The sequence below is a fragment of the Moschus berezovskii genome, chromosome 14, assembly GCF_049115385.1.
Source record: "Moschus berezovskii isolate FMDL1 chromosome 14, NW_MosBer_1.0, whole genome shotgun sequence".
NCBI lineage: Eukaryota > Metazoa > Chordata > Mammalia > Artiodactyla > Moschidae > Moschus > Moschus berezovskii.
The window spans coordinates 9,665,049-9,692,404 of record NC_142473.1 but is presented as its reverse complement, the minus strand read 5'-3'; the positions used below and the strand labels follow the sequence as shown (position 1 = coordinate 9,692,404).

Below are 27,356 nucleotides of genomic sequence, written 5' to 3'. Positions count from 1 at the left end.
GATATTCTGAAATTCAAGGGAAATGATCCCTCTCCAATTCAAAGTGGCATAATATTTTTGCCATGGTTCATATATGAATACAAAGCAGATTTGTGTATCTGTATTGCTTGCCATTCAAATAAACTGTTGTAGATGGAAAAAAAAAAACACTGAGAAAAAGAAAAAAAGATGTATTTTACTTGTGCTAAGTAAAGGTCACTGGCCTTTGCACAATAACTTACTATTGATTTTTATTACTACTCACAAAAATTTTATTTTGTAAATATGTTAAATATGGATTCTACATAAATAGTTTTCAAAGAGCATTCCAGTAAACAATTTGCTGATACAAAGTAATATTATTTTTATGCTTATGCTTGACATTAATTATATATTTTAAGCACTAAGATTCCATACATAAATAACTTTAAAACTTAAAAAAAAAAAAAAAAACAGATGTTTCTGAAGAGAAAGATAGTAACTATCTGGCACTTAACCTAGTCAGGCAGAATCATTACTACTGACCGTGGCTACGCGGCTGGTGTAATGAACATTCACTGTTTTTCCCTTGTCTAGCTTCTGGTCCTCATTGTTTATAACAGCTTCCACTCTTCCTTTAAAGACCCCTCAGTCCTGCCCTCGATGCAGTTTGGAGGGGCTGTCAATGGGTAGGCGATGACTCAAATTAGGTCAATCAGATCTTCCACGAATTTGAAACTCAAGCAGCATACAACAGAATGGAAGCGAGCTCACTAGTCGTTTCGACAACTCCTTGAAGGTTCTTTCTGCTCACCCCTGCCCTTAAAACACCGAGTGCTAGGCCTAGCTGTTCAATATTTTCTCTTTCACTCTGTGAGTGACCCCATCCGTGTCCAACAATTTCTTGTTTGCCTAAGCGCTTAGCTGGAGTTGGTTTTTGTTGCTTGCAACCAAATACATGTAACAGGAAATATGAAATATGAAAATTAAATCTGTGGTGATGTTTACTTTCTTCTTCCTGTTCCTTCGCTTCATAAACAGGCTTACAGTTTCTCGTCAGGTTATTTTCTTTTTTCCTTTCCAACAGAATGTACTTTTCAACTTGTGCCAGCAGGAAAATTACCCGAGCTGTTTATTGAAATGAGAGTTCTGGTGTGTAAAGTGGAAGCTTCTAAAATTAGACTTTTCTTTTTGAAATAGACTTTGACACCCCCTATGAACTTCTGACTAAGCTAACAAACGTGAATTCCCATGTCTGTGTGCTGCAACGTTACAATACTTATACCGAGTCAACTAGACTCTAAGTTTTGATTCTAAAGTAAATTGTTAAAATCACAGCATTCTACTAAGCAGAAGTTTTACGTCTTATACATAGCACCTTTCACTGGTAAACTAGTGTGGATCTCAGATGCAGCCAGACTCACTGAACTTACAGAGACTTAGCATCATTTAAAGCACTTAGTCTAAAAAGTTTATACTGGGTCAGCATGATCTAGCATCTAGTTATAAACAGAATCATCCTCAGAAAAACTTAACACAAAGAGAGATTAACCTCTTTACAGAGACAGCCACACATACATTTGTTATACATGTCATGTCGTCTCATCAAAACAACTATGCTGTGGTAAGCATGTAATATCCTCGGTGTGTCACAGTTACTGCAGATTGCTGAATCTTAAGGCCACTTTGTGAAACAGAAACTCTGAGAACAGAAAGGATGAAGTCATGGCAAAACTTGGATTATACAACTCACAAGAAAACTGAATAGCTAAACTCAACCGGAAAAAGTCAGAAACTGAATACTTTCTTCTCTCTGGTTAAGTGTGGATGTTCACTTTAGAACTGTATAGTACTTTTTGGTTTATAATTTTCACATAACTAAGCATTATCATAGTTCCCAGCACAAACAGGTTAAATAACCAAAAGAAAAAAAAAATCATACAACTGAGGGAATGACAGGTTGCTCAGTTGGTTAGAATGTGGTGCTAATAATGAGAAAAACTGCTCAAAGGTTACTTTCTAGTTCCGAGGTTTGATAATTAAAAAAAATAAAATGCAGTAATATAACTATTAATACTAGATGACAATTTCTAAGACTTACCCTGTAAAGACCCCCCAAAACTGGCTCATGTAAGAAGTTAAAACTGCCTAATTCTCACACTGTCACCCCTACCTCTCAACTTTCTCAAAGACAATGAGACACACAAAGTGGGGTTCTCCTCACCCCCCACTTCTTTGTCCGTGCTCTTCCCTCTGTCTTTAGTCATGAGGCTCTCCATCTTTGGACACTGCCCACTCGCCTTCTCCAGCCTGCTGGGATCTCTCAGCCATTCTCGTTTTTAACTCCTCCCCTGTAGTAAATGCCTGGACATGTGGTGGCCAGGTGTTGGGTCTGCCTGGGCCAGTACAACATCTGAGCTCAAACTCGAATACACAGCCACCAGTCCCCGCTTCCTCTCACCTGCCACAGTCAGCCCATCAGCAAAATCTGTCTTCATGTCCACGAGTAGCATCCTGGCCCACCATCCATTTGAACTAATCTGTTTAAAACCCTGCAGTGTCTTCCCACTGCATTACTGTCAAACCCATACTCCCTAAAGGACATGGGCAACCCCTCCCGTCCCCCAACATGAGTAAACCCAACGCCTCCTCCCTGCATCACTGCTATGACCTCTTGTGTCACACAGAGCACAGATGGTCCCCTCCTGCAGAAGGTCACCAGGGCTGAACGACCTGAGCACCCCTGACTTGGCAGGAAGACTGACCACAGCGCGGCCCTGCTGAGCTTGGCGAGCTCTGCTCTGTCCTCACGGATCTGAAGGCCCCTGTTCACTCCCTTCCCCACACCTCTCACTGATCAGGGCCTGGCTGGAGGGGCTTCATGGGAACAAGAGCAAAGACAGGAGTTGCCCAGGAATGCAGTGACAGAATTATGGCAACGGCCCTACCATCGTGTAAGCCTGTTCTTCCCAACTGTAAAGTGAAAAGCCCTGCATCCCATTAGAGAAGTATGTAAAGAGCAGATGGTGATTTATTGTGATCAAAGGACTCCCAACTAACCTTGAAGGTAAGGCTGGGGTGACAAGCACAGAAACTAGATTCCTCCTCCCAGAGCATTCACTCATACTTTGCTTCAACAAAAATATGTCAGGCCTGAGCTGGACACTGGCGATGTGGTGCTGAGGAAGATGACTTTTCAGCTGAGAAGGCAGTCTTCGCTAAAGCCTAACACAGACAGATATGGTCCTGGGGAGGCCTGTAAGCACAGGTCAAGGACTACTCCCCCAGGAGGTGAGGCCGGAGCAGAGCCCTGAGGGCGGAACGGGTGTTCAGCAGGCAGAGGCAGAGATGGGAGGGGAGAGTGCCCTAGGGAGCGAGAGCAGCATATGCCAAAGTTTTGGGGCAGAGAGCACAGCTGGGATCAAAAAGGCCCATTCTCACAGGCGCAGAAGGCAAACTGGTGGTGACAGGGAAGAGGGGCAGAGGAATGAGCGAAATAGGGGACTAAGAGGCACAGACTTCTTGTTATAAAGTAAGTTGTGAAGAGGTAATGTACAGCACAGCGAATAAGATCAATAATATTGTAAACGCTTTGTATAGTGACAGATGATAACTAGACTTACTGTGGTGAACATTTCTTAATGTAGAAGAATACCAAATTACTATGCTAAACACCTTAAGCTAATATAACATTTTAAATTAATTATATTTCAATGAAAAAAAAATGGACCATCATGGCTAGAGAGCAAAGAGGAACACATTTATTTAGTTTTTAATTTGTGCCAGGTACTATTTTAAAGCCAGGTGCTTTACTTGTGATTTATCCCATTAGGAGATCTGTATTATTTTATCAGTTCTATTTTTTACAAAAGGAACTGAAGCACAGAGAGTTTAAGTAACTAACCCAAGTTCACTTAACAGCAAAACAATTATTTTTCTCATCCTCCCCCAAATACAACAGGGCACACACACTGGGGTGAAAAACACTAAAACTGGCAAATCAAATTCACCGCAGAGTGAAAAGAGTTCAGTTCAGTTCAGTCGCTCAGTCGTGTCCGACTCTCCGCGACCCCATGAATCACAGCACGCCAGGCCTCCCTATCCATCACCAACTCCCTGAGTTCACTCAAACTCATGTCCACAGAGTCGGTGATACCATCCAGCCATCTCATTCTCGGTCGTCCCCTTCTCATCCCGCCCCCAACCTTTCCCAGCATCAGAGTCTTTTCTAGTGAGTTAACTCGTCGCATGAGGTGGCCAAAGTATTGCAGTTTCAGCTTTAGCATCAGTCCTTCCAATGAACACCCAGGATCGATCTCCCTTAGAATGGACTGGTTGGATCTCCTTGCGGTACAAGGGACTCTCAAGAGTCTTCTCCAACACCACAGTTCAAAAGCATCAATTCTTCGGCGATCAGCTTTCTTCACAGTCCAACTCTCACATCCATACATGACCATGGGAAAGACCATAGCCTTGACTAGACGGACCTTGGTTGGCAAAGTAATGTCTCTGCTTTTTAATATATTATCAAGGTTGGTCATAACTTTCCTTCCAAGGAGTAAGCGTCTTTTAATTTCATGGCTGTGCAGTGATTTTGGAGCCCAAAAAAATAAAGTCTGACACTGTTTCCACTGTTTTTCCATCTATTTCCCATGAAGTGATGGGACCAGATGCCATGATCTTTGTTTTCTGAATGTTGAGCTTCAAGCCAACCTTTTCACTCTCCTCTTTCACTTTCATCAAGAGGCTTTTGAGTTCCTCTTCACTTTCTGCCATAAGGGTAGTGTCATCTGCATATCTGAGATTATTGATATTTCTCCCAGCAATCTTGATTCCAGCTTGTGCTTCTTCCAGCCCAGCGTTCCTCATGATGTACTCTGCATATAACTTAAATAAGCAAGGTGACAATATACAGCCTTGACGTACTCCTCTTCCTATTTGGAACCAGTCGGTTGTTCCATGTACAGTTCTGACTGTTGCTTCCTGACCTGCATACAGGTTTCAGAAGAGGCAGGTCAGGTGGTCTGGTATTCCCATCTCTTTAAGAATTTTCAACAGTTTATTGTGATCCACACAGTCAAAGGCTTTGGCATAGTGAAAAGAGTAGCCAAACCAAAACTCACTGAGCAACAAGTAAGTTATTATTGTAATAGGTAATAGGCTAAAAGTGTCATTTCCCAACTAGTTGTTCTCATGTTGTAACTTGAAACCATAATAAAATGTTTTATGGAAAAGTGTTAGTTTCCATTTAAGAAACTGTGCCTATATATCAACTCTGAGTCTTAAAAAAAACTAAAAGTGCTTGGTGGGAGTAATTTGAATAATTAAAAAATACTTTGTTGTAGTTTCCAAAATCTCCACAAGAACTATTTTTATAATCAGAAAAAATTTAATAATTTAAAAATGGGCAAAATACTTTAATACTTTGAAATGGGTGGTTGGGGTTAGCAGATGTAAGCTTTTATGTATAGAATGGATAAACACCAAGGTCTTACTGTGCAGCACAGAGAACTATATTCAGTATGGCTACGATAAGCCATAATAGAAAAGAACATATAAAGGAAGAATGTATATATATGTATGTAAAACTGAATCAGGGCTTCCCTGGTGCTCAGTGGTAAAGAATCTGCCTGCCAATGCAGCAGACACAGGTTCAATCTCTGAGTCAGGAAGATCCCCTGGAGAAGGAAATGACAACTCACTTAAGTATTCTTGCCTGGAAAATCCCATGGGCACAGGAGCCTGGTGGACTACAGTCCATGGGCTTGCAAAAGAGTTGAACACAACTTAGCAAAGAAACAACAATACAACTGAATCACTATGCTGTACAGCAGTAATTAACACAACGCTGTAAATCAACTATACTTCAAACTAAAAAAAACAGGTATTTTTCCAAGGAAGATATGCAAATGACTAATAAACACATGAAGGATGCTCAACATCATTAGTCAACGAAGAAATTCAAATAAAAACCACAATGAGATACTATTTCATACCTACTAGGATGACTAGAATCAAAAAGTTTAAAAGTGCTGAAAAGGATGTAGAGAAATCAAAATCCTGACACAGTGTACACCACTGGTGGGAATGTGAAACGGGAAAGCCTTTTAGGAAAACAGCCTGGCAGTTCATCAAGCACAGTGTTGCCATATGACCCATCAAGTTTGCACACTTGCTTATAGCAAGACTATTCATAACAGTCCAGCACAGGATGAATATATAAGCATTATATGGGATCTCTGTACAATGGAACATTACTCAGCCATAAAAGGGAATGAAGTACTGACAACTTGCTACAACTCACATTATCTTGAAAACATAAGTGAAGGAAGTCAACCATAAAAGACCACATACTAAAATGATTCGGTTCATGTGAAGTCCAGAATAAGGAAATCTAGAGATAGAAACTAGATAAATGATTGCTTAGGGACTGGGGTTCAGGGTGAGATGGGGGTAAGGGGAGTGATGGCTAAAGGGCACAGAATTTCTTTCTGAGGCAATGAAAATATTCCAAAATTAACTGGTGATGGTTGCACATACCTGAATATACTAAAAATCACTGAATTATACACTTGAAATGAGTGACTTATATCTCAGTAAAGCTGTTTTTTAAAAAAAGAACCAAGCCCCTTCAAAACAAATATGAAAATATTCTAAACTTATTTAAAGCACTGTAACTCCAAACAAGGAGACTTCATTAATCACATATCAGATTGGCAAATATTAAAATATTTGCTATTACCCAGTGCTGTTGAGGCTGTGGAAAACAAGCCCCTTTTATTGCCTGTGGGAGTAAACTAGTGTAATCTTCCTGTCAGAAAATTTAGCAAAACATCATCAATTAAAATACATGCACAATCTGACTCAGCAGTTCCACCACTTGGAAAGAGCACCACAGGGGCCCTAGCAGAGGGAATCCAGCACGGACCAGGAGGGATGCTCACTGCAGCACTGCTTAAATGAGCAGAGACTGAAAACAACCCTCAGTGGGGACCTGGGAGAATCAGCTGTGCTGCATCTGTACATGGAATACCATGTAGCCACCAGGAAGGATGAGCTTAAGTGAGACCAGCTGAGCAGGGAAAGGTGAGCTTAGCACATTTATGTGCTTATCCATTTATGTCTGTAAAAAACACATATGCTATATATGGATTAGGCTTAAACTGTCTTGCCTGGAGAATTCCATGGACAGAGGATCCTTGTGAGCTACGGTCCGTGGGGTCGCAAAGAGTCGGACACGACAGAGCGACTAACACTTTCACTTTTAAAGTGTCTTTTGGAAGAATACATGTAAAACTGGTAATAATTTCTTGCTTGAGAAACAAATGGTTGGTCATTCAAGTGAGACACGAAATATAGATCTTTGGATGGAAATAATGAGTCTGGCTTTTGACAATTAAAGGACATCTAAGAAAAGGAGTCAGTGGGACTCAATAGAGATATGTATTTCATATTTTCAAGTACTCTCTGAACTTTGAAATTATGTACATGCATTTCTCATATTTTATAATAAGTTGTAAACAAAATTAAAATATTAAGGAGAAAAAGAAGATACTGACAAACAAAAGCTGAATGCCTGAAACCAACTACTGATTAATTCTATAATCAGTACATCAGAGTCTTTTTTTTTAATACTATGCATCTGGGAAAGTTATTCTTGAGAAATCTCTACGTATTACTGTACAATAATAAGTCAATAATATTTGTCTGAAAGATGACATGAGAGTCCAGAGCAAGCTAAAAAAATGAGTGTGATGTATTCAATGCCATGTAAGTCCATTCTCCTATTCAAAGTAGAATTCAGATTCAGCAAGGACCCACTGGGTGCTCACTGTGTGTCAGACCCTCGTGGGCACACTGAAAGACAATAGGAACAGAGGGTCTGGTAGCTGGCTTTCTGCCCTAGGTTTACTTTTTGGGGGAGAGGACACCTATGTTTATCTTCTACACCATCTGTGAAAAGGAACAAAAGTATTAAAAACTGCTCATTTATTTTTCCCATTTCTATCGCTGTTTAGCATTTCTTGGTATTTCTGGGGTTTTTGCATTGAATTCTCAGTGCATGTGCATCCCGCACCACTTCTCTCTCCTAACCTCCATTCATCACGACCTCACCGCCCCCACAAACCCAAGCTAACATTCACAATTTCCTGGGTTTTCTCAGAACTCATACAGCAGGCTGGTTACTCAGCCCCATACCTCTAACCCTTAAAATGATTTAACTGTTAAACATTTGATGTTCCCTTTTAAAGCTCACATCACAATCAAGTACAAGCAACAGTTCCTGATCTGAATTGGAAGCTTTTCATCTGGCTCCTAATTATAACTTTGGAAGAGCAGCACACTTCAGGAAAGAAAGCACCAGAACAGTTCCTATTTATTACTATACCTGCTCTCTTGAAAGTACAGAGAATATGAAGGTGCACTGCGGTTTAGAATCACCATAACATTTTATGCCTGAAGAACTAACACATACCTCCACTTGAACGACAACAAAAAAGACCCAGAAAAGTTAATGAAGTAGCCAGAATCCACATTTCTGGTTTCCTCTTCTGAAGGGTGATCTACTGTGTTTTTGATGTTTCCAAATACAACTCTTACATATTAAACACTGTATTCCCATTTCATAATTCCTGTATGTAATAAGTACACACCCACAGATGCATGCCAGCCACATGACACAGAGGTTCACTCCTGTTTCACACCTGTACTAATTATTCCTTCTGCCCGCAGTGCTCTTCCTTCTGGTATGTGCAGGGCCAGCACCTTCCTGTCAGTCAGAGCTCAGCTCAGATGACCCCACCTCAGAGAGGTCCTCCCAGACCACCCGGTCTGAAGCAGCCCTTCCTCAGTCATTCTCCACCACACACACACACATATATATCATATCCTGTTTATTTCTAAAAATCACGATCTGAAATCACCTTCAGTTGTTTATCTCATAGTTTGTATCTCCCCACCCCTCGTAGCTCAGTCAGTAAAGAATCTGCCTGCAATGCTGGAGACCCAGGTTCAATCCCTGGGTTGGGAAGATCCCCTGGAGAAGGGAACGACTACCCACTCCAGTATTCTTGCCTGGAGAAGCCCCATGGACAGAGGAGCGTGGCAGGCTATAGTCAGTCCATGGGGTCGCAAGAGTCAGACATGACTTAGTGACTCAACCACCACCTGATTATAAACTTCTTGAGAGCAGGGCCTAATCTGTCTTATTTATTAGGTTGGTGAAAAAGTAACTGCAGTTTCCTATCATGAATCTTAAATCACTGTTAACTAGGCACAAACACACCTTTATTAATAAAAATAGAAACCTTAACAATCAACATATTTTTGCCAACAAGAAGTAAGTTTGTTTATTGCTGTAGCATAAAAATTCATGCTTTGAGATTTGAAAAACTCATTTCCTGCCTCCTGCTAGCTGTGGAAGCATTTTTCCTGCAAAAAGTTGTCGAGATGCTTAAAGAAGTGGTCATCAGTGTGTAAGAGGTCAGGTGAATATGGCGGATTAGGCAAAACTTCGTAGCTCAACTTAAAAATATATTCCAGTATCAAACAGAAAAGTTCAACAATGAAAAACCACAATTACTTTTGAACCAATCTAATATCACTACAAGTCTTGTGCTTAAAACAGTGAATAGCAAAGTGGGCAGTCAAAACAAACATTTGTTCCTGAAACTGAATATAATGACTTCCCACTCTACAATCCTTGAAATCTACATTCCTACAAAATCTAATGATGTTAAAAATTATCAGCAATTTTCAAATGCAATCTCACAAACATGAGTTGAACAAAATAAAGTCTTTGAGGAGTTGAAGCATTTCCTTAAGTACACAGTACCCTTCGGAGTAGTCAGAGAAATTGTTTCCTACATCAACTCTCTGGTTAGAAATAACAATATCTATACCAACATCTCTGTCTGTCCATCTAACACCATCTGCATCTGAGGTAACCTGTCAGGTCATCTAGTTCCTGTCTTATACCAGCTTACAACCTAACTGAAGTTTCCATCTAATGTTTCTTTCATACATAAACCATTTTACCCAAAGGAAATAAAGGAAGGAACTAAGGAATATGAGATTATGTACCTGATGAATTCTTCCCACATCAGTAAGGCTTCGAGTGTTTTCATTGGGGGTAAAAGTTGGAATAATTATTTGAGTAAGCTGTTCCCAAATTTCCACTACCCTCTTCTGTAGAAGTGTAACACTCAAACCAGATGCATCTGTTCAAAACTGCTACGGTCCTGTCAGATCTGTGGATAAAGCCAACCCTACTAGAGTAGCCCAAGCAAGTGTACCAAGGATGTACCAAACAACTGTACCAAGCCAAAGGCAATCATGTATAGCAAGAACGTTAAGGGAGGTCAACTGCTTTGAATACAGCTTTGTAAAATTATGCCCAAGAAAAGAGCTTCAGACTGGATGGTGGTACCTTGAACCTGAGACTCCCCTTTCGGGGGAAGCATTACTGATCAAGAAGAATGCTCCTGTATCCTGACTGATACTGAACTGTTGTTCTGATATCTACTGTCCATTCTAGACTACGTTACATTTCCTTGCCCAAACCCTGTTATGAAAAAAAATTTGGGCCTGTGCCTTTCTTGCACAGGAAGGATAAATCTATCCATCCACACACAGACCCTAAACAATATGCTCTCAGACTATACATGAAATGGGGGAAATTATTTTCTTTCTAAGTGGATGAAGCATCAAACAAGTCCCTGTACATAAGAATGTCAAAAGTATGTCTGTCTTCAAATAATTATTAGAATATACTAAAAAACAAAACCATCACATATAACTTGGTGGTACAGTTAGAAAGTAACCTTAATTCCTGTTTCTTTGACCTCAAGTGTCTATCTTACTCTATAAACCAAAAAATCCAGCTAGAATAACAGATTGGAGCACGGACCAGTCAAGTCTGAAAAACATATACAGTAGTTCTTTGTAAATCAGCAACTACAAAATATGTATTTGGTTCCATATAGTGTTAGGTGCCAAGATGAATAAGTCATAGAAAGCACTCACAGAATTCAGATGGAGACCAAAAACAAAATCGAGAACAACTGGATTTGCTGAATTCAATGCTGTAAGTCCAGTGTAACAGCGAAAACAGATCCATGCTGTTAAGTGGCACTGTAGCAGTCTCCTCTCTTCCCAACAGCACATTCCTAGAGTATACGTCATACAGGACTTCTCAAAGGTACTGTTTCCCTTTTGGGACTGGTGCCAAATAAACTGGTGCCAAAAATAAACTGTTTCCCTTTTGGGACTGGTGCCACTAAATTGCACCCAATAAATTGGTAAACAGTATGTTCAAATGACAATTCTTCTACAATTAGAAATGTTACTAACAAAACAAAATATTAAGCATTATGTCCTATTAAAAAAACACAAATTCAACAGGTTACATAAGGATCTTCAAGCTTCAGAGATATATCACAGGGATAAAACCATTATGCAAAAATCTTACATAATAAACAAAGCATTTTTATAATAGCTGTATTATCTGGTCTCTTCAGGAAAAAATTTGAGGCAATGCTTTTTCCCCCTCAAGATAAATACCCTGTGCTAGAAGGAGCATTTAAGGTTATCTCATGGACTCTAACGTGTGTGTATGCATGTGATCAGTCGTGTCTGACTCTGCGACCCACTGGACTACAGTCTCTTAGGATCCTCTGTCTGTGAAATTTTCCAGGCAAGAATACTGGAGTGAATTGCCATTTCTTAATCCAGGGTTTCTTCCCAACCCAGGGATCAAGCCTGAAGCTGTTCTCAAAGTACTGCACTGACCTTCAGCAAGAAAAATAATGGAATGATCAGACTTTCATAATTAATCTAAATATAATTTTTAAAAAACAAGTAAATTAAATAGATGTACACAGAATAGCTTTTAGGTAAACTTTTAAAAATTTCCCTAAATCTTCTAGTACCGTAGAACCTTAAAATTTTGTTAAGTTCGGCTAAATAATAAGTTAAACTCATTGAATATCTGAATCATTTTCAAATAAGATAAAACACTGAAAAAGTAAATACTGAACATAGGTTTATTCACTTTTGGCTTTCTTTTACAGAGTTACTAAAGATATTTGGTTTTCTTAGTAAACATGTTTTGTGCCATGCTAAAGAACTGTACTACGAGAAAGCATGATTCTAGAAATTATGAAGGGTATTCATAAATTTACTAATCTAAAGAATTCTTTATTAGAAATCAAGGTTACCAAGGATTAAGAATTCTAATCCTTTAACATAATTAAAGCTACAAGAAATATTAAGTGAAAAATCTTCATATATAAGAAAAATAGGATGCTAAAAGAAGGTATAAGAGATGTATTTTTGTTGAAATAAAAGAAAGTAACTGTCCTAAAGTAGGCTTATCATTTCAGAAAGGAAAAGAGGAAAAACACAGAATAAAATTTGAAGGGATATTAAGAAAGTTGTAGGATTTTGGAAAGAGAATCTGGGAAAGGAATTTTATGAGCGATCAAGCTGGGTAAGATTGAAAGACTTTGTTGTAAAGGTTTAAAGAAAATAAGCTTTAATATCAACAGTGTACTTATGTAAAACTGGAACTTAATTTTCCATCATCTACTAAAAGACCAAAGTTTGCCTGGACTATGATCTGCTTCTGATAAAATTCTATGAAAGTTTTCTTTCTTACCTTTTAAGTATTCTTGTCTAGAAAGCAAAGATTTTGTGTTTTGCCAAATTATTTTTCTCTGTTTCATGTTATCTCAATCAGATCTTTGCTTTTACTTATGAAAACAAAGTCTTTTCAATTTTAAAAGCGCTAAATTTTGCTCAGAACTATGTAACCTTCTTAGGTAATAAAGTATTGATTTATAATAATCTGCGATCATATTTAGTCAGATGTCTGAACCCTTCTGATATTTTTGACAAACTTCCCCAAGATCAAATTCTAAATAAGTCTTTTTGACCTGAAAATAACATTGGACATTTTCAGAGGGCTCCTACAACATCTCAAAAGATTTGTTCTCTTTCTTTACAAAAAGAGAAATCAAACTAATTAGGCTCATCTGGCATGTTAAACTATATGGGAAGCACTGTTAAATAAGTGATGATAAACCTTCTTAGGTTCTAATGCATGGTGAAGGTTATTAATACAAATGTTCCAGAAATTTTATAAAATTGTGATATGGCCTGGTATGATGTTATCAGTTATAATCTTGTTAGTATCTTGAAATGTATGTCACAGAAATAACCAACTTCAGTAAGCTGTTCATAGTGTATTCCTGGGAGACAAAACCTCAAACACCACACTCTGCAGACTGGAGATTTCATCTCTAGAAAGACTCCTTTCAATCCCACTGAAGAGGTACTACTGTTAACCAACCCTGTGTCATCAAATTCCAAAAGAAATAAGACTCTTGGATTAACACAGTACACATAAAGAAAGCATCAAACCCAGAGTGGACTTTCACTGGTGACTTGAAAACAAAGACTTCTAAGAAATGAAGCAGACGACATCTGAAGGAAATAGCTTATCCAAGATGACTGAACCAGGCCTGTATACCTCTTTCTCTCGTTCTTAGGAAGACAATACTCTTATGTGCATTTCCCAATCTACCACAAAAGGGGGAGCTTCTCTGACCATTGGATCTGTCATTAGAAACGTCAATCTGTTCATGATATTGGAAATACCTTCTTTTTCCCTGTAACCAATTTCTCATCACCAACATCCAGTGGATCATAGAAAAAGTAAGGGAATTCCAAAAACATCTACTTCGGTTTCACTGACTATGCTAAAGTCTTTGACTGTGTGGATCACAACAAACTGGAAAATTCTTAAAGAGATGGGAATACCAGACCACCTTACCTGCCTCCTGAGAAACCTGTATGCAGGTCAAGAAGCAACAGTTAGAACTGGACATGGAGCAACAGATTTGTTCAAAATTGGGAAAAGAATATGCCAAGGCTGTATTTTGTCACCCTGCCTATTTATCTTCTATGCAGAGTACATCATCCGAAATGCTGAGCTGGATGAAGCACAAGCTGGAATCAAGATTTCCGGGAGAAATATAAACAACCTCAGATATGCAGATGACACCATACTTATGGCAGAAAGCGAAAAACTAAAGATCAAGAGCCTCCTGATGAAGGTGGAAGAGGAGAGTGAAAAAGCTGACTTGAAACCCAACATTCAAAAAACGAAGATCATGGCATCTGGTCCCATCACTTCTTGGTAAACAGATGGGGTGAAAGCAGAAACAGTGATGTTTTATTTTCTTGAGCTCCAAAATCACTGACGATGGTGACTGCAGGCTTGAAATGAAAAAACGTTTCCTCCTTTGAAGAAAAGGTATGAAAAACCTAGACAGCAGAGGCATCATTCCACTAACAAAGCTCCACATAGTCAAAGCTATGGTTTTTCCACTTTTCATGTGTGGATGTGGTGGAACCATAAAGAAGGCTGAACACAAAAGAACTGATGCTTTTCAATGCGGTGTCGGAGAAGATTCTTAAAGAGTCCCTATGACAGCAAAAGATCAAACCAATCGATCCTAAAGAAAATCACTCTTAATATTCATTGGAAAGACTGATGCTAAAGCTACAATACTTTGGCCACCTGAATCAAAGAGCTGACTCATTGGAAAAGACCCTGATGCTGGGAAAGATTGAGGGCAAGAAAAGAATGGGGCAACAGAGGATGAAGTGACTGGATGGATTAATCACTGATTAATCAGTGATCTGATAAAATGGACACGAGTTTGAGCAAAACCCGGGACACATGAAGGACAGGAAACCTTGGCGTGCTGCAGTCCATGGGGTCACAGAGTCAGAAACAACTTAGTAACTAAACAACAACAAATCACTTATATATGGAATTGAAAATATGGAGCAAATGAACCTATCTATGAAGTAGAAACATACATACAGAACAGACTTAGGGTTTCCAAGGGGGAGCAGGGGTCGGGGAGGGAGGGACTAGGAGTCTGGGGTTAGTAGATGCAAATTGTTATATTTAGAACTGAGAAACAACAATGGTGCTCAGGGAACTACATTTAATATTTTGGAATAAGCCACAATGGAAAAGAAAATAAAAAGAACATATATATGTATATACTAAGTCATTTTGCTGTACAGCAGAAATGAACACAACATTGTAAAATAACTGTAGTTCAATAAAAAATTAATAAAAAATACTGATGACACTCAATAAATATTTGTTGAATAAAGTAGACAAAAAGGGGCCAGTGATAGGATTTGTGTACCTTCTTTAAGTTTCTACCTCTGTCACTCTTAATAAAGGCAGTAAGAAGATAAACTAAATACTACTTAGAAGAAACATGCGTTGATGGTACTATTATTTATAACATCAGTCTGGTTCCTATCTATCCATGTTAATTCAGAAAATCAAGGAGGAAATCCATCTCTCCCAAACTAAAGTAGTAAAAAAAAAGCCTCATCTACTGTGCTAAAGCTGAAACTGCAATACTTTGGCCACCTCATGCAACGAGTTGACTCACTGGAAAAGACTCTGATGCCGGGAAATGTTGGGGGCGGGAGGAGACGGGGACAACAGAGAATGAGATGGCTGGATGGCATCATCGACTCGATGGACATGAGTTTGAGTGAACTCCGGGAGTTGGTGATGGACAGGGAGGCCTGGCGTGCTGTGATTCATGGGGTCGCGGAGAGTCGGACACGACTGAGCGACTGAACTGAACTGAACTGTTACAATAGGAAGCAAGGGGGTGGACTGAAATCTAACTGATGGGTGAAATATAAGCAGGGTCTTCTTAGAGTCCACCAAGGCAAATTAAGGCTGCCATGGCTGACCAGTTTAAAGTGATTTATTCAACCAGCAAGATCAGCAGATTTCTGAATAATAGTTCATATCCACAGGCACAGCGCACAATGTCACACCAAAAAATGTGCTTCAAAACTCACTAATAAATTCCAGTATGTTTTTATTAATAGCTTTAGAATTTACTCACAAACTTGCTATATTGAGAAAGATGATGAATCCAGTGAACTATCACTTCCTGATGCCTACTAAGGGAAGACTTTCATGGTAGGCTTTAAGTATTCAGAAATGCACAGATCATGGTTAAGACAGGTCAGTGTACCAGCTTACATGTATAGGACTAGCTGATGTTACTTTATGTGTGATAGACATATAATCCACTTTCTGACATATTTAAACTCACCTTCTTGGGTACCACTGGACTTTCCTACAGACTGAGGATTATTCTGGTTTGGAGCTCCTATAAAAACAAAGAAATATTCTGTGAAGAAAGGACATCAATGTTTAACTAAGGGTACTGGATATGTTTCTTTTTCTTAATTATTTCCTTTTTTTTTTCTTTCTTTCGGCCTCTGGGGGGTGAGAGCGTAGATTATTCCACAGGAAGTTCTGCTTTTGCACTGTTTCTATGAAACATGCTTTGAAACTGTTCATAAATCTAGATCTGCATCACTGGATTTTTTCAGACAGAAGACATACAGCTAATGTAACACTTACCAGGTACTTACTATGTATCACACACTGATAAACTAGTTTGGACATGAGGACATGTGTTATGAGGAATTTCTACTCTGACTCTGCTCTTCTGAGGAGAGTGGACCACCCTTACTATTAATGACTGCCCCAGGTCTGGTACACCAGCACGCCTAACTTCATACAGTGGAGAGAAGACAAAGTGAGTTAGGATTTTCACTTAAAATTGGAAGCCTTCTTGATATAATTCTTTGAATTTTTAACTAGTACCTTTAAATGTGGAAAAAGTTTGGAGGAATTCATGCTCCAGTTAATCCACTTTTCAGGGTGCATTATTCACCCTGGATCTTTATATAATGGAAGATTAAACACATATATTAAATGGGAAGTGACCAAGTACTGTGTACTTTTCCAAAGAAGGCCAACCCCACAACAAAAGCCTCCCAAGTACAAAGAAAGTACGCAATGACAATTCTGAAGAAGCTATCTTTACTCTGTGTGCCAGTTTCTTCCTTTTGCTGGAACCATAATCCATTTATCCCAAAAGACATTGGTGTAAAGATTAAAGCTGAAAAAGGACAAGGTCAGTACACTACGTATTTAGATTGATTTAGCAGCAGCCATGGAGAAGGCAATGGCAAGCCACTCCAGTACTCTTGCCTAGAAAATCCCATGGATGGAGGAGCCCGGTAGGCTGCAGTCCTTGGGGTCGCTAAGGGTCGGACATGACTGAACGACTTCACTTTCACACACTGGAGAAGGAAATGGCAACCCACTCCAGTGTTCTTGCCTGGAGAATCCCAGGGACGGGGGAGCCTGGTGGGCTTCTGTCTATGGGGTCACACAGAATCGGACACGACTGAAGTGAGTTAGCAGCAGTAGCAGCAGCAGCCGCCAGCAAATAATTGACAATATTATGAAGGGCTTACTACATGCCACGCCTTGTGGGGAGCATGTAACCTGTATTAGTCCATCTAACCCCCAAAACAATTCTACGACCGGAACACAGCTAGGCAGTGACAGAAGACCCACAGGAAGACCCATAAGAGACCACTCAGCAGTGTTTAGTTGCTCCACTGTGTGTGACTTTTTGCGATCCTGTGGACTTTAGTCCACCAGGCTCCTCTGTCCCTAGACATTCTCCAGGCAAGAATACTGGAGTGAGTTGCCATGTTCTCTTCCAGGGGATCTTTCAAACCCAGGGATCGAATCCAGGTCTGCTGCACTGCAGGCAGATTCTTTACCATCTGAGCCACCAGGGAAGCCCATGAATACTGAAGTGGCTAGCCGATCCCTTTCTCCAGAGGATCTTTCCAACCCAGGAATCGAACCAGGGTCTCCTGCCTTGCAGGCCGATTCTGGCCACCCAGACAGTAAGCAGCGGATTCTCAGCTGTGGACCAGGCTGTTTGATTCCAAAGCGCATACATGAGAGTGGCAAATGGAAGTGCTGATTTTCTACGATGAACCTGCTTCTGCCCCCATGTTCCCAGTTGTTGCATTGCTGGTTGCTCAACCCTAACACCAGGAAGCTATCTTTTGATTCATCCTTCTTCCTCACTCCACCATCCAGTCCATTAGCAATGATTTCAGTTCCACTCTCCAAGTAGATCTAGACTCGACCCACTTATCCCCATTACCCCATGTCTTCATCTTTGGCCCAGATTACAAGAGCCTCCAGTTTTTCTCTCCCTACTATTATCACTCTTATGACGGATGCTTTCCTTTTTTCTTTTTTTTTGCCTTGAGGAAGAAGGCAGAAACTGACTTCTTCCTAAGCTCTTTCTAGTTTTAAGACCTCTTCACCTTTTCAAAAAACACTTATGAAGTACCTACTGTGTGCAAGCACCGAAATAAAGAATGTCTTGGACGATCTAAGTACAAGGTGGTGGGTGCTTTATGTGACAAAAAAGACCAACTATTACAGCAGAATATTTCACTAAATGGAATTAAGTTCATAAAGTGGGACAGACTCATTAAAGATTCATTTTATCTCTAATTGGCTACCCAATACGGTGGCTTTTGAAGTCTGGCAATCACATTATACTTAGCTCATTAAAAAGCAGAGTTATTGTTTTGCCAACAAAGGTCCGTCTCATCAAAGCTATGGTTTCTACAGTAGTCATATATGGATGTGAGCTGGACTATAAAGAAGGCTGAACACAAAGAATTGATACTTTTCAACTGTGCTGCCGGAGAAGATTCTTAAGAGTCCCTTGGACAGCAAGGAGATCAAACCAGTCAATCCTAAAGAAAATCAACCTCAATATTCATTGGAAAGACTGATGCTAACGCTACAATACTTTGGCCACCTGAATCAAAGAGCTGACTCATTGGAAAAGACCCTGATGCTGGGAAAGATTGAGGGCAAGAGAAGAAGGGGGCAACAGAGGATGAAGTGACTGGATGGATTCAGTTCAGTTAAATCGCTCAGTCATGTCCAACTCTTTGCGACCCCATGAATCACAGCACGCCAGGCCTCCCTGTCCATCACCAAATCCTGGAGTTCACTCAAACTCATGTCCATCGAGTCGGTGATGCTATCCAGCCATCTCATCCTCTGTCGTCCCCTTCTCCTCCTGCCTCCAATGCCTCCTAGCATCAGAGTCTTTTCCAGTGAGTCAACTCTTCCCATGAGGTGGCCAAAGTATTGGAGTTTCAGCTTTAGCATCAGTCCTTCCAATGAACACCCAGGACTGATCTCCTTTACAATGGACTGGTTGGATCTCCTTGCAGCCCAAGGGACTCTCAAGAGTCTTCTCCAACACCACAGTTCAAAAGCATCAATTCTTTGGCACTCAGCTTTCTTCACAGTCCAACTCTAACATCCATACATGACCATGGGAAAAACCGTAGCCTTGGCTAGACGGACCTTTGTTGGCAGAGTAATGTCTTTGCTTTTTTATATGCTGTCTAGGTTGGTCATAACTTTCCTTCGACAGATTAAACGTCTTTTAATTTCATGGCTGTAAGCATCTGCAGTGATTTTGGAGCACAAAAAAATAAAGTCTGACACTGTTTTTATAGTTTCCCCATCAATTTCCCATGAAGTGATGAGACCAGATGCCATGATCTTAGTTTTCTGAATGTTAAGCTTTAAGCCAACTTTTTCACTCTCCTCTTTCACTTTCATCAAGAGGCTTTTTAGTTCCTCTTTGCTTTCTGCCATAAGGGTGGTGTCATCTGCATATCTGAGGTAATCACTGATTAATCAGTAATCTTATTAAATGCACAAGAGTTTGAGCAAATTCTGGGAGACATGAAGGACCGGGAAGCTTGGTATGCTGGGGTACGTGGGGTCTCAGTCAGACTTGACTTAGTGACTAAACATCAACAAATCACTTATATGTGGAATCTAAACTATGACACAAATGAACCTACCTGTGGAGTAGAAACAGATTCACAGACATACAGAACAGGCTTAGAGTTTCCAAGGGGGAGCCTGGGTCGGGGAGGGCAGGCTTAGGAGTCAGAGGTTTGTAGATGCAAACTGTTACATATAGAACTGAGAAACTACAGTGCTCAGGAAACTACATTTACTATTCTGGAATAAACCACAATGGAAAAGAAAATAAAAAGAATGTATATATGTATATAACTAGGTCATTTTTCTGTACAGCAGAAATTAACACAACATTGTAAATTAATTGTACTGCAATAAAAAATTAATAGAAAATCTCTGCGACAATGTACAACATTGTGAATGTATTTAATGCCACCTGTACACTTAAAAATGCCTAACTCTGTGAATTTTATGTTATGTGTGTGTTTCAATGATAGAATAACACAAAAACAAAAACTCCAAGAAGTCAGAGCCTGGTCCCTTTTTTACTGTGTCCACACATTAGAGACACTCAATAAATATTTGTTGAATAAAAGTAGAAAAAACGGGTCCAGTGATAGGATTTGTGTATCTTTTTTAAGTTTCTACCTCTGTCACTCTTAATAAAGGCTGTGAGAAGATAAACTAAATATTACTTAAAGAAACATGTGTTGATAGTTTTATTATTTATAACATTAGTCTGGTTTCTATCCTTCCATGTTAATTCAGAAAATCAAGGAGGAAATCCATATGTCCCAAACTAAACGCACAAGAAAAAACCTCATCTACTGTTTCAATAAGGAAGCAAGGGAGTGGACTGAAATCTAACTGATGGGTGAGATATAAGCAGGGTCTTCTTAAAGTCCACCAAGGAAAATTGAGGCTGCCATGGCTGACCAGCTTAAAGTGATTTCTTCTACCAGCAAGATCAGCAGATTTCTGAATAATAGTTCATATCCATAGGTAGAGCGCACAATGTCACACCAAAAAATGTGCTTCAAAACTCAGCAATAAATTCCAGTATGTTTTTATTAATAGCTTTAGAATTTACTCACAACTTTGCTAAACTGAGAAAGATGATGAATCCAGTGAACTATCATTTCCTGATGCCTACTAAGGGAAGCCTTTCATGGTAGGCTTCAAGTATTCAGAAATGCACAAATCATGGTTAAGACAGGTCAGTGTACCAGCTTACATGTATAGGACTAGCTGATATTACTTTATGTATGCTAGACAGATAATCCATTTTCTGACGTTTTTAAACTCACCTCCTTGGTTACCACTGGAGTTTCCTACAGACTGAGGATTATTCTGGTTTGGAGTTCCTATAAAAACAAAGAAATATTCTGTGAAGAAAGGACATCAATGTTTAACTAAGGGTACTGGCAATATGTTTCTTTTTTTAAATTATTTCTTTTTTTTTTCTTTCTGCCTCTGTGGGGGTGAGAGGGTAGATTATTCCACAGGAAGTTCTGCTTTTGCACTGTCTATGAACCATGCTTTGAAACTGTTCATAAATCTAGATCTGTATCACTGGATTTTTTCAGACAGAAGACATACATACAGCTAATGTAACACTTACCAGGTACTTACTATGTGTCAGGCACTGATAAATTAGTTTGGACATGAGGATATGTGTTATGAGGAATTTTACTCTGACAACTCTGCGCTTCTGAGCAGACTGGACCACTCTTACTATTAACGAGTGCATCAGATCTGGTACACCAGCATGCGTAACTTCATACAATGGAGAGACGATGAAGTGGGTTAGGGTTTTCACTTAAAATTGGAAGCCTTCTTGATATAATTCTTTGAATTTTTAACTAGTACCTTTAAATGTGGAAAAAGTTTGGAGGAATTCATGCTCCAGTTAATCTACTTTTCAGGGTGCATTATTTACCCTGGATCTTTATATAATGGAAGATTAAACACATATATTAAAAGGGAGGCTTCCAAGTATCTTATTGTGTACTTTTCCAAAGAAGGCCACCCCCACCCCCCAAAAATTCCAAGTACAAAGAAAGTATGCAATAACAATTCTGAAGAAGCTATCTTTACTCTGTGTACCAGTTTCTTCCTCTTGGTGAAACCACAATCCATTTATCCCAAAAGACTTTGGTGTGAAAATTAAACCTGAAAAAGGTCAAGGTCAGTAGACTATGTATTAAGATGTATTTAGCAGCAGGGAGCAAATAACTGACAATATTATGAAGGGCTTACTACATGTCACGCCGTGTGGGGAGCATGTAACCTCTATTAGCCCATCTAAACCCCAAAACAATTCTGCGACTGGAACACAGCTAAGCAGTGACAGAAGACCCACAGGAAGACCCATAGGAGACCACTCAGCAGTGTTTAGTTGCTCCATTGTGTCTGACTCTTTGTGATCCCATGGACTGTAGCCTACCAGGCACCTCTGTCCATGGAGATTCTCCAGGCAAGAATACTGGAGTGAGTTGCCATGTTCACTTCCAGGGGATCTTAGCAACCCAGGGATCGAATCCAGGACTCCTGGCAGATTCTTTACCATCTGAGCCACCAGGGAAGCCCATGAATCCTGGAGTGGCTAGCTGATTCCTTTCTCCAGGGGATCTTTCCCACCCAGGAAGTGAACCAGGGTTTCCTGCCATGCAGGCCGATTCTGGCCACCCAGCCAGTAAGCGGCAGATTCTCAGCTGTGGACCAGGCTGTTTGATTCCAAAGCGCGTACATGAGAGTGGCAAATGGAAGTGCTGATTTTCTACGATGAAACCTGCTTCTGCCCCCATGTTCCCAGTTGTTGCATTGCTGTTTGCTCAACCCTAACACCAGGAAGCTATCTTTTGATTCTTCATTCCTCCTCACTCCACCATCCAGTCCATTAGCAATGATTTCAGTTCCACTCTCCAAGTAGATCTAGACTCTACCCACTTATCCCCACTACCCCGTGTCTTCATCTTTTGCCCAGATTACATGAGCCTCCAGTTTTCCTCTCCCTGCTGTTGTCACTATTACGACGGATGCTTTCCTTTTTTCTTTTTTTGGCTTGAAGAAGCAGGCAGAAACTTCCTTCTTTCTAAGCTCTTTCTAGTTTTAAGACCTCCTCACCTTTTTCAAAAAATACTTACGAAGTACCTACTGTGTGCAAGCACCGAAATAAAGAATGTCTTGGACCATCTAAGTACAAGGAGACAGGTGCTTTACATGTCAAAAAAAGACCAGGTATACAGCAGAATACTTCACTAAATGGAATTAAGTTTATAAAGTGGCACAGATTCATTAAAGATTAATTTCATCTTCTAATTTCCAACCCAATATGGTGGCTTTTGAAGTCTGGCTATCGCTTTATACATAGTTTATAAAAAAGTGGAGATATTATTTTGCCAACAAAGATCCATCGAGTCAAAGGTATGGTTTTTACAGTAGTCATGGACGGATGTGCTCATAACATAAAGAGGGCTGAACACAAAGAGTTGATGGTTTTGAACTGTGGTGCTAGATAAGATTCTTAAGAGTCCCTTGGACTGCAAGGAGATCAAACCAGTCAATTCTAAAGAAAATCAACCTCAATATTCATTGGAAAGACTGATGCTGAAGCTACAATACTTTGGCCACCTGAATCAAAGAGCTGACTCATTGGAAAAGACCCTGATGCTGGGAAAGATTGAGGACAAGAGAAGAAGGGGGCAACAGAGGATGAAGTGACTGGATGGATTCAGTTCAGGTCAGTCGCTCAGTCGTGTCCAACTCTTTGCGACCCCATGAATCACAGCACGTCAGGCCTCCCTGTCCATCACCAACTCCTAGAGTTCACTCAAACTCATGTCCATCGAGTCGGTGATGCCATCCAGCCAACTCATTTTCTGTCGTCCCCATCTCCTCCTTCCCCCAATCCCTCTCAACATCAGAGTCTTTTCCAGTGAGTCAACTCTTCCCATGAGGTGATCAAAGTACTGGAGTTTCAGCTTTAGCATCAGTCCTTCCAATGAACACCAAGGACTGATCTCCTTTACAACGGACTGGTTGGATCTCCTTGCAGTCCAAGGGACTCTCAAGAGTCTTCTCCAACACCACAGTTGAAAAGCATCAATTTTTCGGCACTCAGGTTTCTTCACAGTTGAACTCTCACATCCATACATGACCACTGCAAAAACCGTAGCCTTGACTAGATGGACCCTGGTTGGCAAAGTAATGTCTCTGCTTTTGAATATACTATCTAGGTTGGTCATAACTTTCCTTCCAAGGAGCAAGCGTCTTTTAATTTCATGGCTGCAATCAGCACCCGAAGTGATTTTGGAGCCCCCAAAAATAAAGTCTGACACTGTTTCCACTGTTTTTCCATCTATTGCCCATGAAGTGATGGGGCCAGATGCCATGATCTTTGTTTTCTGAATGTTGAGCTTCAATCTAACCTTTTCACTCTCCTCTTTCACTTTCATCAAGAGGCTTTTGAGTTCCTCTTCACCTTCTGCCATAAGGGTGGTGTCATCTGCATATCTGAGGTTATTGATAGTTCTCCCAGTAATCTTGATTCCAGCTTGTGCTTCTTCCAGCCCAGCGTTCCTCATGATGTACTCTGCATATAACTTAAATAAGCAAGGTGACAATATACAGCCTTGACGTACTCCTTTTCCTATTTGGAACCAGTCTGCTGTTCCATGTCCAGTTCTGACTGTTGCTTCACACTCAATAAATATTTGCTGAATAAAAGTAGAAAAAATGGGTCCAGTGATAGGATTTGTGTACCTTTTTAAAGTTTCTACCTCTGTCACTCTTAATAAAGGCCATGAGAAGATAAACTAAATATTACTTAGAAGAAACATGCGTTGATAGTTTAATTATTTATAACATTAGTCTGGTTCCTATCCTTCCAAATTAATTCAGAAAATCAAGGAGGAAATCCATATGTCCCAAACTAAACGCACAAGAAAAAACCTCATCTACTGTTTCAATAAGGAAGCAAGGGTGTGGGCTGAAATCTAACTGATGGGTGAAATATAAGCAGGGTCTTCTTAGAGTCCACCAAGGCAAATTGAGGCTGCCATGGCTGACCAGCCTAAAGTGATTTCTTCTATCAGCAAGATCAGCAGATTTATGAATTCTACTTCATATCCATAGACAGAGCCCAAAATGTAAAAACAAAAAATGTGCTTCAAAACTCAGTAATAAATTCCAGTATGTTTTTATTAATAATTTTACAATTTACTCACAACTTTGCTAAACTGAGAAAGATGGTGAATCCAGTGAACTATCATTTCCTGATGCCTACTAAGGGAAGCCTTTCATGGTAGGCTTTAAATATTCAGAAATGCACAAATCATGGTTAAGACAGGTCAGTGTACCAGCTTACATGTACAGGATAGCTGATGTTACTTTATGTATGCTAGACAGATAATCCATTTTCTGACCTTTTTAAACTCACCTCCTTGGTTACCACTGGAGTTCCCTACAGACTGAGGATTATTCTGGCTTGAAGCTCCTATAAAAACAAAGAAATATTCTGTGAAGAATGGACATCAATATTTAACTAAGGGTACTGAAAGCGTCACTATGAACAAAGCTAGTGGAGGTGATGGAATTCCAGCTGAGCTGTTTCAAGTCCTGAAAGACGATGCTTTGAAAGTGCTGCACTCACTATGCCAGCAAATTTGGAAAACTCAGCAGTGGCCACAGGACTGGAAAAGGTCAGTCTTCATTCCAATCCGAAAGAAAGGCAATGCCAAAGAATGCTCAAACTACCGCACAATTGCACCTATCTCACACGCTAGTAAAGTCATGCTCAAAATTCTCCAAGCCAGGCTTCATCAATACGTGAACCGTAAAATTCCAGATGTTCAAGCAGGTTTTAGAAAAGGCAGAGGAACCAGAGATCAAATGGCAAAAATCCGCTGGATCATGGAGAAAGCAAAAGAGTTCCAGAAAAACATCTATTTCTGCTTCATTGACTATGCCAAAGCTTCTGACTGTGTGGATCACAACAAACTGTGGAAAATTCTGAAAGAGATGGGAATACCAGACCACATGTCTCTTGAGAAACCTGTATGCAGGTCACGAAGCAACAGTTAGAACTGGACATGGAACAACAGACTGGTTCCAAATAGGAAAAGTTGTACATCAAGGTTGTAAATTGACACCCTGCTTATAAAATTTATATGCAGAATACATTATGAGGAATGCTGGGCTGGAAGAAGCACAGGCTGGAATCAAGACTGCTGGGAGAAATATCAATAACCTCAGATATGCAGATGACACCACTCTTATGGCAGAAAGTGAAGAGGAACTAAAAATCCTCTTGATGACAGTGAAAGAGGAGAGTGAAAAAGTTGGCTTAAGGCTCAGCATTCAGAAAACTAAGATCATGGCATCTGGTCCCATCACTTCATGGGAAATAGATGGGGAAACAGTGGAAACAGTGTCAGACTTTATTTTTTTGGGCTCCAAAATCACTGAAGATGCTGACTGCAGCCATGAAATTAAAAGACGCTTACACCGTGGAAGGAAAGTTATGACCAACCTAGATAGTATATTAAAAAGCAGAGACATTACTTTGCCAACCAACATCCGTCTAGTCAAGGCTATGGTTTTTTTCAGTGGTCATGTGTGGATGGGAGAGTTGGACTGTGAAGAAAAATGTGTGCCAAAGAATTGATGCTTTTGAACTGTGGTGCTGGAGAAGACTCTTGAGAGTCCCTTGGACTGCAAGGAGATCCAACCAGTCCATCCTAAAGGAGATCAGTCCTGGGTGTTCACTGGAAGGACTGATGCTGAAGGTGAAACTCCAATACTTTGGCCAACTCATGTGAAGAGTTGAGTCACTGGAAAAGACTTTGATGTTGGGAGAGATTGGGGGCAGGAGGAGAAGGGGACGACAGAGAATGAGATGGCTGGATGGCATCACCGACTTGATGGACATGAGTTTGAGTGAACTCCAGGATTTGGTGATGGATAGGGAGCCCTGGCGTGCTGTGATTCTTGGGGTTGCAAAGAGTCAGACATGACTGAGCGACTGAACTGAACTGAACTGAACTGACAATATGTTTCTTTCGGCCTCTGGGGGGTGGTAGCGTATATTATTCCACGGGAAGTTCTGCTTTTGCACTGCTTTCATGAAACATGCCTTGAAACTGTTCATAAATCTATATCTGTATCACTGGATTTTTTCAGACAGAAGACATACAGCTAATGTAACACTTACCAGGTACTTACTATGTGCCAGCCACTGATAAAATAGTTTGGACATGAGGCCTTGTGGTTATGAGGAATTTCTACTACAGATAGCTCTGCTATTCTGAGGAGAGTGTACCACCCTTACTATTAATTAGTGCCCAGATCTGGTACACCTGCACGCCAAACTTCATACAATGGAGAGAAGATGAAGTAGGTTAGGGTTTTCATGTAAACTTGGAAGCCTTCTTGACATAATTCTTTGCATTTTTACTAGTAACTTAAAATTTGGAAAAAGTCTGGAAGAATTCTACGCTTCAGTTAAGCAATTTTTCAAGGTGCATCATTCAGCCTGGATCTTTATATAATGGAAGATTAAACACATATATTACACGGGAGGCGAGCAAGTGTATTATTGTGTGCTTTTCACTAAGAAGGCCTCCACCACCTCAAAAACCTCCCAAGTACAAAGAAA

The 27,356-nt window shown here is 40.0% G+C and overlaps 1 protein-coding gene across 10 annotated transcripts in view; it reads right to left on the bottom strand.

The window, feature by feature from the left end:
- Positions 1-27,356, bottom strand: part of TMEM123 (transmembrane protein 123) — a 90,227-nt gene that overhangs the window by 35,536 nt on the left and 27,335 nt on the right. For 3 of the 10 annotated variants that reach the window (XM_088842880.1, XM_088842879.1, XM_088842881.1), the window contains 3 exons: positions 25,140-25,196; positions 21,007-21,063; positions 16,128-16,184 (listed from right to left, as the gene is read on the bottom strand). In XM_088842880.1, the coding sequence (XP_088699006.1) occupies positions 16,128-16,184; positions 21,007-21,063; positions 25,140-25,196 (171 nt within the window). The remainder of the gene's footprint in view (positions 1-16,127; positions 16,185-21,006; positions 21,064-25,139; positions 25,197-27,356) is intronic. The other 7 variants (XM_088842883.1, XM_088842888.1, XM_088842887.1 and 4 more) reach the window with 4 other exon arrangements.